Genomic DNA, 18,431 nt, shown 5'->3' on the forward strand with positions numbered 1-18,431 from the left:
TCTTTTCATCCTGCTTAGGTTATACAACCCACTCACTTAAGACCAGATGTATCACTCAATTGATGATGCCCTTCATTTGTGGACTCACCTTTTTTATCTTTGTGTTTCTTAAAGTAAAACTCCTCACGGTATAATAGGCAAGCATTTGAACACTCTTCTGAGTGACCAGAAAGTTCCCGTACTCTTCACTACCATCAGCAGGCCAGTACTGGTCACATTTTCTCTGCAAAAGACAAAGAAAAGATGCTATTTCCATATTTCAAATGCTTGATATAAGAGTTGTCCCTGAAATCAGCAGAGGTCTAACACCGGGACAGGAATGGACTCCCTCACGCTTCCAAACATTTTATTTTCTTTCTATGTGATTGGGAGTAGTTTTAGAGACTGGGATAGAATTACAGAGTGGAGAGACTTGAAAGGATCTGGTCCACACGTCCCTGTTCAGAAGAGGAAAGGGAGGTGTGCAAAACAGGACTAGAATCCAGCTGCAGCGAATTAAAATCTGTTTCACTGCACTGCCTTGCAGTGAGCCCCAGTGCAAAGGGGCTCATTACTTGTTTTCGCTGTATGAAGAATGCATGTAAATAGCAGACAGCTTGGGGGCGCCTGGGTGGCTCAGTCAGTTCAGTGTTCGACTCGATTTCGGCTCAGGTCATGATCGCAGCGCCCTGGAATCGGGCCCTGCATCTGGGCTCCATGGTCAGCAGGGAGTCTGCTTGAGGATTCTCTCTCTCTCCCCACCTCTCTCTGCCCCTCCCCCTGCTCACTCTCTCTCTTTTCCTCTCTAAACATAAATAAATATTTAAAAAAAGAAATAGCAGATAGCTTGATTTATAGTGAAACTCTGACCTACAATGTGAAGTTTCATTTTAGCTGTCATACTTCCTAGAAAGGAATCCTGATTAGGCTTCATCACTTCTGCTGCTTCCTGATGGTGACTCTATTAAAAGCACCTTAAAGCACTTCTGTTCACTATTTGGGGGATGAGATAGTAGATTACCTACATACCCTTCCTTTCTCCACGAGGTTTGTTATCATGACGATAACTTCCACGTTATGCTCCCATATCATTCTCCAGAAATCTTCGGCTGTGGATTTCAGTGGGCCTTGGGCAGCAATGTAAGCTTTTGGTCTATTGTAGCCCTAAAGAAACAAATGACAAATATTTTTACTAAATTACTGATTCTGTGCCATCTTTACTGTTCAATATGTAAGTTTTTAAGGTCAGTGCATTTATTTCTATAAAAGAAAAACCATAAAAAATAATCCTGCAATGGTGGAGAAACTTGATAGTACTAGCAAAGACAGCAATTCTTTAACTATGATCTTTATTTAAAAAAAAAGAAAAAATAGTTCTCTTTGCTTTGATACAGACACTATTCTCTGTACCTTTAGTCCAAGTCTGTTTTAATCTAAGTCTGTGTACTATGCTGGTCTTGAATTGTGCTGCTCTGAAATGTGTCTGAGGCATTGGGGCTCCAGCTGTCCACAACAGTTGGGAAATCTCTGGTGTTGTCTCCCTCCCCTCCCCTTGGTGGTACTAAGCAGTGCTAATCACTACTAGCTATCCTTCACTGGGCACCCCATGTTACCCAAGATGCTTTATGAACATTTACCTGAATCCTTGCAAAATGGAAGCATCATCCTTGATCTGGAGATCAGGAGAAGCTCAGAGGAGTTAAGCGGCTTTCCAAGCTTTCCTGGCCACCCAGGGACAGGGCTGGGATTCAAAACCCATTCTAACTCCAAAGCCCGTGTTGGATATGACATGCACACTGCCTCTTCCGGAAGCATGAAGTGGCTGCTTATACCAAATCCAGTGTATAACTATACCTAGTGCTCACTTCTCCGAATTAACTGTTCCACACAGACTAAAGGCACCTAGACTTCGAGGTCAGTGTCAGGAAAATAACTGAGCTCCACTGACATTCCATTGACCACAGTGACAAACCAGTCAATTTAGTCAGTGGTCTGTGCTCCCTGGAGATCTCTAATAAGTCCCACATAGCTGGGTATCCTGAGAAGTGCCAGAGATCGTAAGGCCGATAACTGGTTTAGTAATCACGTGTTTGCCTTTTAGCCAGGACCGCCTTGGGACTGTCTCTGTCAGGATTTATTGATCACGTGCTATCTATACAATATTGGGCTGGGAAATGTGGGACATTCAAAATAAGCAGGAGTCCTGGCCCTCATATTTAAGGAGTTATAAACCTATCCAAATGTATATATACATTCTACCTTGAACATTCATTTCCAACCTGAATTACCTCTCTCACCCATGAGAGAAACCAAGTACAAGGACTTGAGTGTTTTTCAATCTGAAATCCTTTAGCCATTAGCCATGGGATGTCCTACTGCTGACTTGTACTTTTTATTATCTATCATATAACATGTATTAAGCACTCTATAAGTACAGCACAATGGTATAATAAATTCATAGTCTAATATAATTTCATAAGTGTTTCAATGGAAGCATGCTTACATCAACATAATTGGCATTGATGTAATCTGTCAGTTTGCCATCTTTCTCAGCAAGTTGTGCAAGCTTAACCCTACTATGATCATCTGTAATAAAAAAAGAAAACATTTCACTATAGCATGGACTACTTTTCAGCATAAAGGTCATTTATATTTACATAATGATACATCAAATATAATTAAAATAAGTGCAAATATAATTCACTTTTAGTAGTCTTTATGGGGACACAGAGATGACAAAGATAAACATAGCAAGAGCTCCTGCCCTCAGCAAGTTGTCTAATGCAGATGATGATCACAGACTTATATATGGAAAGGAATGTTCAGATGTCAAGAGCGGTGAGAAATATGAGGGGGAACTTGAAGGCAGAGATTGTGTTGGTTTGGGATGATAATAAACATGTTCATAAAGGTTGGAAGGTGATATTGGCATCTTAGACGGGTTTCTAAGGATGGATCTTGGGGCTGTGAACAGTGGAGAGCCACCGAAAGGGAGAGAAGGGTGTTGGAGGGGGGTGTCTCAGAAAGCTACGGAAGGATGGCAGCATATGCACTCTTGAACAGGAGGCTGGTGGAAGGAGAGGAAGTAGAGGGAAATAGAAGGAACCTGGGAAGTTTCTGTGAATGGTTCCAGCCAACAGCTCGTTCAAGGGGACAACCTCACAGAGTTGCTACTGCACAGTGAGGCAGGAGAACAGCCGCCCAAGAACAGGGGGTGGGGGTCCAGCACTGTCTACTTAAAGGGGGTGAAAATGATGGTAACTCAGACATGGTGTACGCGGCAATGAAAACACACTGAAATGAGGACTTTGAGATTGACTTCAGTTCTACAGGAGAAACTATATGTATTTTGGAGGAACAACACAATAAGAAAGGGAAGTGTTACTAGAAGGAAAATTGGTAGTTTCATGGGGCAGAATTTATTTATTCTTTTCAAGAAGTGAATACCAAAGAAGGTAGAAGAAGAAGAAGAAGAAGAAGAAGAAGAAGAAGAAGAAGAAGTCGTCGTCGCAGTAGTGACTACAGTCCAAACCAGGACAATCAGAGAGACATCCTGAGATATTCCTGCTTCTGGGGCAACAGCTGCTCAAAGAGCAGGGAATGGATGCAGAAATAGATATATGGCACCGGAAAGATGGGGTTGATGCCAGGCTGACCTACTGTTTTGCGTATTTTGGTTCTCATACTTTTAGAGGGGTATTACTAGGTAAATTTTCTGGGTTGTTTTTCTTCATTTCTACAATAGGACTGTTATTATCTATGTGCCAGGTCATTTCAGGGATTAAATGAAATTGTGTATTTACAGAGCCAGGCACACAGAAGGTGTACAACGAATGTTAATCTCCGTCCCCTTCTTAATTACTTGGCAGGTGTTTTCTATTTGGCTTGCAGAGGGAAGAGTTTAACAACTTCACCCCATCCAAGAAGCAGCTGGATTTTTATCCAGGATAGCTGCTTCAGTCGAGGAAGACAGACATGAAGCAGAATGTCCTACTAAAACCTTCTAATAAAAATTGGTGTCAGCCCTGTGGAAAAGAAGCAGCATCTATCCAAACTATTTAAGAAAATGTGATAATAAAAGGGTTAGTATCCAGAATAATAAAGAACTACAATTCAACACCAAAAAACCAAATAATCCGATTTAAAAATGGGCAGAAGACATGAACAGACATTTTTCCAAAGAAGACATACACACAGCCAACAGACACATGAAAAGATGCTCAACATCACTGATCATCAGGGAAATACAAATCAAAACCACAATGAGATTTCACCTCACACCTGTCAGACTAACTAAAATCAATAACACAAGAAACAACATGTGTTGGTGAGGATGTGGAGAAAGGGGAACCCTCTTGCACTGTTGGTGGGAATGCAAACTGGTGCAGCCACTGTGGAAAACAGTATGGAGGTTCCTCAAAAAGTTAAAAATTGAAATACCCTACAACCCAGCAATTGTACTACTAGATATTTACCCAAGGAATACAAAAATACGAATTCAAAGGGATACATGCACCCTGATGTTTATTGCAGCATTATTTACAATAGCCAAATTATGGAAACAGCCCAAGTGTCCATCAACTGATGAATGGATAAAGAAAAAAAAAAAAAAGGTATATACAATGGAATATTACTCAGCCATGAAAAAGAATGAAATCTTGCTGTTTGCAACAACATGGATGAAACTAAAGTATTATGTTAAGTGAAATAAGTCAGTCAGAGAAAGACAAATACATACAATTTCACTTGTATGTGGAATATAAGAAAGAAAACAAATAAGCAAAGGGGAAAAAGAGAGAGAGAGAGAGAGGAAAACCAAGAAACAGACTCTTAACTATAGGAAAGACACTGATGGTACCAGAGGGAAGGTTGGGGGGGGTGGGCTAAATGGGTGATGGGGACTCAGGAGAGCACTTGTGAAGAGCACCGGGTGTTGTATGGATGTGTTGAATCACTATACTGTTTACCTGAAACCAATATCACGCTGTATGTTAACTAACTGCAACTTAAATAAAAACTTAAAAAAAAAAAGGAGTGCAGTTTCATTTTGATTGGCTTCCGGTAACTAGGACAGAACCAGAACTTAAAAAACCAAGGTGGTAACACCATGTTCACAGGACACAGGGAGGCCCACCGAATATGTAAGGAAGGGGAGGAGTATACATTTTGGGGGAGGGGATGTAGATGGATTTCTAGAGATGGAGGGGAATATAAAGGCAAATAAGAGGGAATAGATGTAAACATGAGATGTTGTAAGAAGATGGAAGAAAGACGGTAATTTCATAGGGAAAACACAGGTAAATTTGCATTAAACGAAAGAGACAGATCACTGCTAGTGAGGAAAAAAAAGAGACAACAGCTAAGAAAATAAAGGGAAAGGAGGAATAAAAAAGAATCCAAGTAGCCCTCTCTAAGACCCCAGGAAGAATGGCAAGAAAGAGAAGAAAAGGCTAGAAGGAAAAATAAAGTCTCAAGAAAAATCTATTTGGTTAGTAAATTCACATAGAAGTAAACAGATCTCAAGTGAAAACAGGACCAGGGAATATAAATAATGAGGGAAACCTTAAGAACAGATTTATAGCCCATGAGCCTTGTAGAAAGGCCTTGATTAAAATTTGAGTTTGTTTTGTTTTAAGGGGACCTATTGTTAATTGTAGGTTGTATTTCAGTTAGAGGACTGTGATGCCATGTACTATCTAACACAAGCCTTATTCCTGATACCAAGGTCCTGAAACAGCGATACCGAGGTCTGCTGTCAGACGTCAGGGCAGCACGTACGAGCCCAGGAATGGCAGTGCTAACAGAGCCAGGGCTGAGTCAAGGGTATACTCACAGGCAACGATATTTATGTACCGGTTCTTGGGCTTATTCTCGGGGTGATTGGAGCTGTCTGCTGTAATACCTAAATCAACAGTACAGCTCTGCACTTCCTGTAAAGAAAGGTAGGTACAACGTTTGAACACCTCTCCTTGCAAACAAAGTGCCTTAAAAATATAACATAGAAGACAACACAGATTAGTCTATCCCCAAAACATTTTTTTTACATGTTATAACTATTTCTTGGCTAAAAGAAAATGCAGTGAAATAATGCCTTACCTGGTAAAACTCTTTCAGTGTCTAATGAGGGAATGAATGCCAAAAAAGTAAAGAAATCAAATTCCACAGCACACGACAAATGAGAAAAAAAAGCGTTCGTATTAGGTTTACAATGGAAAACTATGATCATGCAATAAATACATTTGTCAAATAGTAACAAAACAGAATGTTTCAAACAGTTGCATGCAAATCAAAACTTCTAACAATTTGGAACCTTAAAATCATGTAAAAGGAAAAAAAATAACACTTTTGAAAGGGGACAGTGGTATAATAATATGAATATAAAAATGCAGATGAGAAAAACCATATATTTGATGACACATTTTGTTTTATTAGTCAGATTTGCTAATATCCAAATATAATTTTATTTGACCACTATAGCACTATTTGAAACTCTGAATTAGTGACACATTTTTTATTTATTTAGAATAATTTTAAAGATTCAACAATAATTTTAAAGATTCCTATTAGGTGGTTTGTAATAGATTTAAGACCGTCAGAACATTAAAAATTCTTCTAAAATTTTTTTTATCACATATACTATGTCATTTTGAAACAAAATTTTGCTAGCACTACTTTCAACATATTTAATTAGTAGACCTCTTTTTAATTTAAACTTTGATGGCTACAGAAAAATTATTTCTGCCAATTATCTTTTAAAATGAATTAAAATCCTTTTCAGCGATGTTTTCTATCTAAATACATTAGGTAGGAACTTACAATTATTTAGTATTAAGATAATAACATGAAAGCTTTATAATTTTTGAGAAAGCATATAACCCAAATATGAATCTGACTCATCAGCAAATGGCCCAGCCTCCCTATAAGTAATCTTTTAAGGCCTCTTTTGCAGTAAGCCATTCTGACTCTAGATTTAAACACAATGTAATATTATGAACCACTTAAAAGGCATGGCATTATTAGTTATTAAGCTAATTATTAAGTTAATGAAACATTTTCTTGAATCGCACTGTGAGTTAAAAGCAATGGAATTAAGAATACACTTTTGAGTAAAAATGTGAGGTTATTTTATTAATTTAATTATTACAAGCTGCTTAATAATATTGAAAATGATTTTATAGTTGTTAAAACTATGAATCTGCCTTTGTACATACGTTATCAGCAACTTTTATTATAAATTGTCTATTTTTCCTTGTGGTTTTTAACATTTGGAAAATGAGACCCATCCTTGACACATCCTCCCTCTTTCAATTACAATTTTGTTTGATGTGAGCCTAATAGTTTCTGTGAATTAACATATTACCGCCTACCCTCTAATCTCTATTATGGTAAGAAAAAACAATTTGATGTCTTAAATATGTAATTCTTTATATTATTCCCCTTTATGTAGTCATTGCCTCATACTGCTTTCTATTTCAATGATGTAGATTTCTTTTAAGATTAAATGAATTGGCTTCTATTATTTTTAATTTAGTGAAAATGTATCAGATTTCACTTCTATTTCTTTTGATTTCTTAAAGCTTTCTAATTTATGGTATTTTCCTTCCCTAAATATATCTTGGCTGATGTGACTCCCGGGAAGCGGTTGCTGGGTGCAAGGGGGAGAGTGGGACACCCTCTGATCAGGATCAGAGTTCAAAGTGCTTCAAAGAGGGAGGTCCCTACAGCACTTCTGGGTTGGGAGTGGTGGAGACAGAAAAGCAATGTGATGTGTCCTAGAGGGGAGGGGCTAGAGGGGAGCCTAAAGATCCCTTGTTTGCTGGAATGGAAAGTATTATGTTTGAAAATCACAGACCTAGGTTTGAATCCCAGCCCCACTATTTTTTTAAATTAATTAGTTATTTATTTAAGTGGAAGTACAATTAACATGCAGTGTTATATTAGTTTCAGGTGTACAGTATAATGATTCAATAATTCTATACATCACTCAATGCTCATCACGATAAGTGTCCCAGCTCTGTTATTTATGAGTTGTTAACTGACTTCTATGGAAGTTCTATATGAATAGAAATAAAAACCAAATAACTTCCAGAGTTGGGTGAAGATTGAATGTAGAAGCATTTAGTGCAATGACCGGCATATTAGGGCGTGCTCAATAATGGTAACGTTATTTTTTTGTGGTTGTCATTGTTAACTCTGGGCTTATGGTTCCTCATTTTGAAAAATCTGCTTAACTGATAGTTTAGTGGGTCATGGTAAATTTGCAGCAAATTTCCCTGCCTCTTTTAACGAAGAGTATTTTATGGAATATTACCAGAAAAATTTTTACTGATTGTGCAGTTTAAATGTTTTTTAGAAATGCATATTTTCTTGAGGAGAAGATGGGACTTTACCTTGTATAATATTTATTAGACCTTATATAATAAATGCTTCTGCATTTACACTGATGTAATACATACAAGTAAGAGTTTATATGTACTTTGGTTGAAAATCATGAAATTTAGTAGTTTAGTATAATTTATATAATTTAGAAAATTAAAGGAATCAGTGTTACTAATTCAGATTAAAAGAAGAATACTGGAATTCTGTACTTTATGGGAGAAAATTAACAAATTTTTTTCAACGAGTACAACTTGGCTTTTAAAATGGAAAACCAATTTTCTAAATTATATGATAACCATAACACATCTCCTAAACACATAAGTGATTACAGAACTAATATACTTCCTGGAAGTGAAAATGGTTTCAATGTCTTTAGGTCAAGAAATAGCCTACCGCTGAATCTTTTAAATTTACTATTTTCCATATTATTTAAAATAGGCATATTAAAATCATACCTCAAATTCTTCAGTAAACCCACTACTTGCATGTAAGTCTGCAACATGTTTTGGAAAGTGTTTTATTGGAATTGCTCCAACATCATCTAAGTAAATAAAAAAAAATTAGTTTGGAAAGGATAATTCAACAGAAAGGAATATGCCTCTCATTTATAAAGATTTATAAAGTGCCTTCTTCTCAAACAACTTCAAAGTTCAATTATTCCTACAATCCCAAGGGAATTGCAGCTTCCAATGAAATATTAAGCAACAATGATCAATGATCTCCAAATTTACTCTCAATCATAACCTGCATTTTATAATTCTGATTTGACCATGGATCTCTTTTCCATTCATACTCTAAAGAAACAAGAATTAATGTTTAATGTTAAATAATGAATACCACCAAAGCCTCATGTCTTACCAATGGACTGCATCTTTTTATGGGTAACTTTCTTTAACACGAGTAGGAGTTGCATTTACATTAACACATTTAACAGGAATGTGATTTCTGGGTAAAAAAAGATGCAGAAATAATATATTTTCAATGTTACCATGAACTAAACATAATATATAGTGTAATTTCAGTTTTATAAAATTACATAATTTCATGTTTTATGGTTAGTCAGATGTTTATATTTGAAGACATTTTTTTCCTTCTCTATAAATAATAGACAACATTGATATGCAGACTATTCATTAAGGATAATGTCAAAAACCTTTGGGACTTTTCATATGTAAAATTTCAAGAACTCTAACTTGAAAATATGCTATGTAAACAAAGTCATTGGATCTGTTAATTAATTGTGAAGGGGCCAAATTATTTTAACTGGCTCTGTTTTTTCTTCCCCCCCGCCCTCTGGAAAGACTTTCTTAGATGAAACATGTTACTGGTTCACAGTATGCAATTTCACAAGTGATTTCTCTGACAAGGAAACATCAAACACATTTCACTAGAAACACTTATTTACATCAACAGATGTTCAGCATCTAGGCCATTTAATATTTTTAAGCTTCAGTTACCAAGAATTTGTTGATTTTTTTAAAAAGTCGAATCCATCTGTTCTCTCTCCTAGATGAGTGTACCTGAATACTAAAACTGAATTAGCCAGTTAAGCTTGAGAAACACTAGACAAAGGTGTAATTCTGCCTTCACATCTACAGAAGGACCTTGCCTGGAAGTAGCTTTTATAATTAGACAAGAAAACAGAAATAACTTGTCACGTCTAAATCATTAGCTCTTCTCATACGGGTCCTTCAGACCCATCGATGTTATCCCGCACAGCTAACCTCTTTTCACAACGAAACTGACTACTCTTTACTTGGTGTTTTGGTCCTTTCTTTCACGAACTGGTCTGCAAGTAAGTGAGACTAACATATAATTTTAATTTCTGATTTACATGAAAAGGCAGGTATCTGGGTGATGTGGAGTGCAGGTGAAGTGAGGAAATGCCCTTGATCACAACTATTCTGAGAAGTAGAACGGGATTCTGGAGTTCCCGGACAACGTCCTGATTTGGGATTATTTAGTGTTAATAACAAGTGATATGGACTTGGGATGATACCGTGTTAATTTGCTTACCCATGCTGAGGGCGTCTGTAGACGAGGTACGAAAGGGAAGGGAAGCAAGATGCAACAGATACCCGAGAGCTGACAACCTCAGAATTCTTAGTATGTTAAGGAGAAAGTGTGCTGTCCGAAAAGGTACACACTTTTAAAACAATCTTCAAACACAGAAATAAATGGTGGCTGAAGACTCAGCGTGGATAATAGAGGAAAAAGCCAAACACTTCTAGTTCCTATGCCCCCTGAAAATTACACAGAAAATGCTTCTCTCTCTTTTAATTTTTTATTATTTTTAATTTTTTTTTAAAGATTTTATTTATATTTGACAAAGAGAGAGACAGCCAGCAGAGAGGGAACACAAGTAGGGGGAGTGGGAGAGGAAGAAGCAGGCTCCCAGCGGAGGAGCCCGATGTGGGGCTCGATCCCGGAACGCCGGGATCACGCCCAGAGCCGAAGGCAGACGCTTAACGACTGCACTACCCAGGCGCCCCCCTCTCTCTTTTTTTTAAATGTTTTTTAAATCATGAGATTTCAGAAGATAACGTCTTGTGGAACTTGGGCCTCTAGGAATAACATACAGAGTATCAGTCAATTTAAAAAGAGGCCTCTGTAAAAGAACCACAATGACGACTTTTTCCTTCTGTTTTCCCTGGTTCCGTGGTTCTCTGTGTCTTTGTTTTATCCTCTATCCTCCAGAGCTTCTTCCATGGTTCACATATTTCTAGGCAATTCCTTTTTGGTTACCACTTCTCATTCTGAAATGTCATAAAATATTAATCAAATAAGTGTCTGTGATCTTACAGTGTGAACTCGAGGGGCAACGGATGTCTCAGTCAAAATGACCTTGGCTAATTCCTGAATATTGCTAACCAGGTAAGTTCTGCTAAAAATAGACGGTATTCAAACTGTTTGACATTGTGACTGTATTTCAGGCAATTACACATTCTTTGTGCCCTCATGTTTTTCTTCTACTCCCACCGTTTTATAGGTTTTTTTTTTCTTTACCGCAGTTAAGGAAGCTTTTCTCACATAAATTCAGATGATCAGAAGGAAACTAAGCTTTATCCTTATCGTTGTTATTTTGTCCTGTCCAGCCTTACTGCATTGCTTTAGGCTGACTCCTGTGGTCCAGGCTTCCATTAAAGTACTAGAAATGACTGAAGGTCAGCCTTATTCTTAAATAATATCTCATTGCTATGTTTATGTTAACAGACTATACCTGAATGTTATGAGTTATTTTGCCATATCATCTATATGGTTAAGAATGTTCAAAATTAATGAAAATAAGATAGAAACTTTGGTGCCCGCTACATGGCAGTAATACATACTTTGGGCAACTTCTGAAGTATTTACTCATCTCCATTAGAGCCATTTGCAAAGTACTCCAGTAAGGACAAGCCTTCCCGCATTATGCTTTTCACTCAACATCTACCGGCTACTCGTGGTCACACCTGAAGCTATTACCTGAAATTGGAAAGACAGGTGTTGGAGGTGTGGATATGACTCGAGGGGATGTGCTGTCCTCTAAATAAAAGTGTGCAGTCTGGAAGCATTTCCTAGAAAGAAAAGAAAGCGATTTATTTACTAGCTGCCATAAGATGACTTCTGAGCTGCTTGAAAATTATGACACAAATCTCCAGAATTAAAACATAAATGGAAAGCTATATCTATTTTACAAAACACGAAGTATTAAAGAATTTCATGGCTTCCAAATGTATCTCAATTTTACATGTGCCAGATGCATCCGAGTGAGGAGATATCAGACACACTGAAAGCAGAGATGGCATCTGAAGTTGTAGTTGGTTGGTCCCAACAGGATTTTGCCAGGATAAGGACACTTAACACCTTAATTACTCTCCCATCGTTGCGATATACCAGTGTGTCCTGCCACCTTGGCTGGGACCGGAGTGGAAAAACTACGTCCAAAGCTCTTTTCACTCAATATTTAAGTGACTATACTTTTTTGAGCATATTCAGCTGCTAGCAAAAGGTAGCTAGGACTATGCAGGAATGTAATTCCACAGTGGTAATATTTTGATAAAAAAGGAAGACTGCTTTATACTGTGAGTATGATAATACAGTAATGACACAACGAAGTGAGGAAATAATGAGCATATAACCAAAAACAGGCGTGATTTTCTTTCCAACAGATGCTAGCCTTGTTGACGAGGGTTTTGAGAATGAATATATTTGGAATCAACGACAACTATGACCTACAATGTCACCTGAATCTATTTTCATTCAGATAATAAGAGTAACATCTGGTAAGAGCACACCACAAACTATTGAGAAGAGCAAAGAACCAACTGCTGCTTCAAACTAATGCAAACCATACTTAATTAAAAAAATTTAGATAATTAAAACTGCTAATGACACTCTTTGATGTGGGTCATTTAATTTATTTGAAATATTATTCATGAGTGGTTAGGCTTAAATGGAAATATCTGTTTGGGTAAAAATGCCAATCTCATTTTCCATTTGAGATTCAAGCTACAAGATATTTATTCTAATGAGCTTTAACATAACACTTGTTCTTAGAGGACACACCTCCATTGTCAAATTCTTTCAGTAATCAGTTCCCTGTGTAAAATTCTTCAGTGGCCTCCCCGTGGAATTCGAGTGATATTCAATTATTTCAGCAAGGGTTATAAGATCCTCCATGACCTGGTCCCCCACCTACATCAGGGGTGTCCTCTCCTAGCGTCCCCTACTACTAGGCTCAGGCCCACAGATAATCAAGAGAACACAAGAATGTCTTCACGAGAGAACAGGTGGTATAGAAGGAAGATGAGTGGATGTGGAATCAGGTGTCAGAGGGACCTGCACTAGGTCCGCATTCTGGAAAGTGGAAAGAGTACACCAGACTACGAAGAACGGGAGGGCTGAGGCCACAGGTCTCGTGATAAAAAAAGACTACCCACCTGAAAGTGTGCATTTGAGCACAGCTGAAACCAGACGGGAGCAGAAACTACAGGGGGAGTTTGGTCTATCTGGGCAATCACAGATGTAGTGCGTCCTGCCACACAGACAGGAAAACACTGGGTTTGGTCCCTCTAAAATGTGGTTACACAAGCTGGTAAAAGAGTTTCTGTTTATTTTTCAATGAATCTTAAAGCTGTAAAATGTCTTAAGGGACCTAGTGCAAGATCACAGCAGATATAAGAATCTCCCTGACATCTAAAGATTATCTCCGGTGACAAGGACCTCACTCCTTCATGAGTCATCTTTAGTTGCTAGACATTTCTTTCTCATACTAACCGAAAACTCTAAGTACCTCTAAGTGGTACCCAAAGAGGAGGCCTTTTCATTCCACTGTTATGCCTCTTACTGTTGATATTTTTTTGGTATCAAGCCAAAAATCTATCTCCCTGTTACATTGATATATTGGCTCGATTTCTGTACTTGACAGATTTTTAGATGCTGGTACCCAAGATCTTTCAGTACTTAAATGCTACCTAGCTATGGCCCCCACCTGTTTTGACGTTCTCCTTGAAGTTTATACTCCAATAATACAAACGAGTTGCAGGTCACTGAACATGCCTTGTCCTGTCCTCACTCAGTATTTCTCCCCCCTGCTTTAAACATGGTTCTCCTGACCAAAATGCCTCACTCAGGAATATGCCAGGCAAACGCTATCCTCCTTAAAGACAGCTCGGTGGTATCTTCTCTGTGAAAAAGCCTCTCATTCCTAAGTAGCCGCTAGCACTCCAGTTTCTCTGTTTTCAGTACGCCCAACACAAACTTCCATTCCTTTACAAAGACTGTTTGGGAAAATATGGTTAATTAATCCAAGGATGACCTTCACTTTCTGAACGCTATTCTACATAATTTTAAATATTTTTTTATTAATTGTTAGTTAGTGTTATTATTTTGCAATATATCTGTTTTGTGCCTATATCCTCATTATGTTTTTTAAAAGATGGGGCCATGTCTTTTGATTTATATAAACCCAACTCTGAATGCAGTGCCAAGAGAACAATAGGTGTTAAATGTTGAAAGATTAGATGGATTTCTAACTAAATCCCACTAACCATAGGTTATTCGGCTGCATCCTAGACTTCCTGCCTACCTGAGCCTCAAATGGGGTAACTTAAAATCTCAAAACATTCAGGAGGGAGAGGTGAAATATATAACTAGAGGAAGACAGATGGATAGATGGATGGATGGAGAGAGGATGGGTCTGAGAAAATGGAAAGAAGACAGCACCTCATAGAACAGAAAAAGGTAAATTAAAACTTATTGGTATTAGTTTAATATGTTTAATATTCAGTGTAGGATCTGGGTAAATACCAACTCTACTCTTTTTAGTTTGTAAGCAAATATTTGTTGGTCTAGCAAAGAAGTGGTCCCATAGTGTTACTTGTATTAACAAGCAACAAAAGGATGTTATAAAATCATACCAAAAAACTTGCGAGTGGGAAAAGTTAAAACAGTGTAGGATAAATTCCTGATGAAGGTAATAATATATTGCTTCAGTATATTTTATAGCGCAGTTTTACCTAGGAAATGACACTCTGCTAGACGCGCATGGTACTGGGAGGCTTCCATTCTGTGTTGGGAGCTATCCTTAGTGACTTATAAATTTGAAGTTAAGATCAAGAGAGAACTCATATTGCTTTCTTCCCACTCCCCAAAGCCCAAACAACTGTCTATGTAAAGTTCTTTTCTATACTGATTTTGATGGAGTGCTGTTTTGTTGATTATACCTGTGGTATTTTTTAGGTTCCAACTCTTAAAAAAGCTCTCAAAAGTTTGCCCTTTGTCTTCTTTAAAAAGAACTTGTTTGAAAATCTTCCATATTGAAGTCATTTTGCAACTTAGAAACTTACAATTTGGCTCATGTAAATTCTACCTTAAAACATCTGGAAAATAATTTCAAGGCATATTATTTAATGTATGACAAGATTCAATATCTATAGTCCATCTGTTCTGTATAAGCAGTGAATGTCTTCACGTCTATGTGCTAAGTGTTGATAACTATGTCTCTTGCTAATTATCACTCAGCCATGATGAAAAGAGTGATGACTGTTTTAAACTTGTAGACATAGGTCCTATCAATCAATGTTAATCTGATTATTTGATTTACACCTTTTCATCACAGTAAGTATTTAGAATTAAAAGCTAGAAATGTGTAATTATTATTCCTTTTTTTTTGGATCCTTATACAAATATAACCATATTCATTCATTATGCTGCAGCCATCACAGAAACCCTAAAGAAGGTCTGACTGCAGTCTTAGAGATGATCTAGTGAACGCTCCCCCGAAATGACAGAGAGAGGAAAACCAGTTCATAGATGGCTAAGTGACATGCCCAAGACCATGGAACAAATGCCAGGCAGAACTGGGAAAGGGACCCAGATTTCATCACCTCGAATCTGTTCTGTCTTCCCGCTACAACATGCTTTCTCTCAAGGTTTACACAACACCTAGGGGACCACCTTGAGTGAGGCAAAGAGACAAAAAAAGGACTCGTTATATCACTTTACAATTACTTTTTTCTCCTAAGAAATTAGGTTAGAAAAACATTTAAATATATTGGCTGGGAAAAACTCAAAAGGACTATGTTACTATTAGGACTTTGGTTGGTATGCTCTTCTGTTTTTGAACCTTTCCACAGGCTGTTCTTTCCACAGGGGTCTACGTTTTCATACTGGCTGGCGAAATCATACGCGTCTACACCCGAATTTGAGTATCTCACAAAAACCTTGAAGAATGCACTAGCATCGTCATTTTCTGTCACCAACTAATACCCCTGGTGTATTACTGATCTAAAAAGTTACATTTTGAAGTGAATTAATTTCAAACGGATGTGAGAAGGACAGATATGTTAAATTTTAAATGGGTAAGTGAAAGAGTGACAGATTTTACCAGACTGTTTGATAGATAGATATAAAATATATACATAAAATCATCAGAGTGCTCATATTTTAAGCTAATGCACTCTGAATTCAAGGTACATAAAGTGTTGTTTGTGAGGAAAAGAGAAACATCTTATGGGTGAAGGTCGGCTTAATCTTTTTCAACTGGTAATTTCTGTCTTTTTTCTGCACATAATATAGATGAGATGACTCATTATTAATAGAATATAAAAACCATTACAAATTTTAATTTTCCATGAAATATCAAATCATATTAAATAAGACACTTTCAAATTGGCAAAAAATAAACTTGAAATACTAAGTAATAAAGACTAAAATTCTCCTCCTAATTATTTCAACATCATAACTGTAAACCATCTGACATTGTCATTGGAAATTTATTCTAAAACCATTTTTTATGAAGTATAATTTGGGTTTATTTTCCATCTTAATTTAAAAAAAATAACTCTAGGGGCGCCTGGGTGGCACAGCGGTTAAGCGTCTGCCTTCGGCTCAGGGCGTGATCCCGGCGTTGTGGGATCGAGCCCCACATCAGGCTCTTCCGCTACGAGCCTGCTTCCTCTCCCACTCCCCCTGCTTGTGTTCCCTCTCTCGCTGGCTGTCTCTCTCTGTCGAATAAATAAATAAAATCTTTAAAAAAAATTTAACTCTAATTCCAATTAACTTCAAAAACTGGTTTGGCAGGGAAAATCAGATTAGATAGAAACCAGGAATAACAAACACAAAATCAATGTTGGTAAGAAATTTGGCCAACAAACCCAGTGGGGAGTAGGGAGAAAAGCAATATGAACTCTTGCTGAGCAAACATTTATGGGAATGTGTACTGGGTTCATGCTACTCTGCTGAGCATGGACTCTTCTGTAAAAAGAGTCATTGGCAATGATAGGATCAGTGAAGAAAGCAGCTTTGTTTGCATCATGTTATGGACAAAATAGACTGCCAACTCATATATGATAACAGAAGTATGACCTGTTCTCTGTACTCTGCAGTTTACGCTTTTCAGATATGAAACACAGCTTGTCATGAAAACATTCTACCTTAGTCAACCGATGTCCAACTACATGCAACTGCACCTCCAGACCTCACTGTCTCAGACACTCCCAGCTGCCGCCTGCTTCCCATTCTTCCCACCTGCTGTGTCCCTGCCTGGAAGGCTGGTCTCCTTTACCTTCACTTTCTGAACCCTATCCAGCTCAAGCCCTACATCTTACACTTACTCTGTCATCCTGGCCTATCAAGATCACTTGTTCTCTGACCACTGTTACCATTAGTGATTTCAGTTGTCATGTGTAGATTTTTATATAGTATGTTCTAGATTTTTCATGGAAAATTCTCAATAAGCATAAATTTCTCAGCCATAGTGACATTCATTCATTTTTTATATTTTCCATAGTAGTCAACATCGTACTACACACATGGGAAATGGTCCGTAAACAAGGTGAATATTTTTGAATAAACCGAGAGAATATATTTTAGGATAACACATAAAGAGTGGTCATATGAACTTATAGGAAGATGTTGCTAAAAAAAAAGGAATTAATTATAAAGTTTCTGAACAAAATTCTCTTTTCAAACAAAGGAAGACAGTACTAAGATATGATTCCTTATATTGTCATAAAGCTTTTGTTTTCCTAGATATAGTTATAATAGTTATACTGACTTACATTTTTCCCCAATAAACTCCTTAATTTGCAGTGTGTTCTGCTCGCTACGGGACGGGAAGCTTATAATGGGTGCAATTTTCTTTGTCTTTTAAAAATCTTAATAGGATATTGACGACAGCAAAGGTATATTTCATCCTCAAGGCAAATTATAATTAATTTTAAAATCCTATGCTTCTTGATATAGTCATCAACTTTATTTCCTCATTACATTCATATTTTAATTGCATGATCTTTCCTTTTATGTATGGGGTATCTTTTTTTGTTATCGGTATGCCGTTGATGTGCGCTTGTATAAAATCCACGATTATAAATAAACTATGTTATACCAAAAGTTATGTTTTCCTAAACAATAACTTTTGAAATTGTAACAGCTGGAGCATTTAAGCTGAGAAGCTTAGATTTACGTTAAATGCTATGATAATGATTGAATGTTAATGAGATTAATAAGATAGTATGCTGTCAAAATACTGTATTAAATGTCAACTGAAGCCGGAGTTCCTCCATTTTAACTTTAATTATTTCATCGAA

The 18,431-nt window shown here is 37.1% G+C and overlaps 1 protein-coding gene across 1 annotated transcript in view; it reads right to left on the reverse strand.

The window, feature by feature from the left end:
* PTPRZ1 (protein tyrosine phosphatase receptor type Z1) overlaps positions 1-18,431 on the reverse strand; it is a 114,639-nt gene that overhangs the window by 17,439 nt on the left and 78,769 nt on the right. Inside the window, exons 14-20 of the mRNA XM_040644548.1 lie at positions 11,824-11,915; positions 8,814-8,899; positions 6,076-6,096; positions 5,813-5,909; positions 2,483-2,565; positions 1,009-1,143; positions 89-223 (exon numbers count right to left, since the gene is read on the reverse strand). Coding sequence (XP_040500482.1) covers positions 89-223; positions 1,009-1,143; positions 2,483-2,565; positions 5,813-5,909; positions 6,076-6,096; positions 8,814-8,899; positions 11,824-11,915 — 649 coding nt within the window. The remainder of the gene's footprint in view (positions 1-88; positions 224-1,008; positions 1,144-2,482; positions 2,566-5,812; positions 5,910-6,075; positions 6,097-8,813; positions 8,900-11,823; positions 11,916-18,431) is intronic.

This window comes from Ursus maritimus, unplaced genomic scaffold (genome assembly GCF_017311325.1).
Source record: "Ursus maritimus isolate PB19 unplaced genomic scaffold, ASM1731132v1 scaffold_3, whole genome shotgun sequence".
Classification (NCBI taxonomy): Eukaryota; Metazoa; Chordata; class Mammalia; order Carnivora; family Ursidae; genus Ursus; species Ursus maritimus.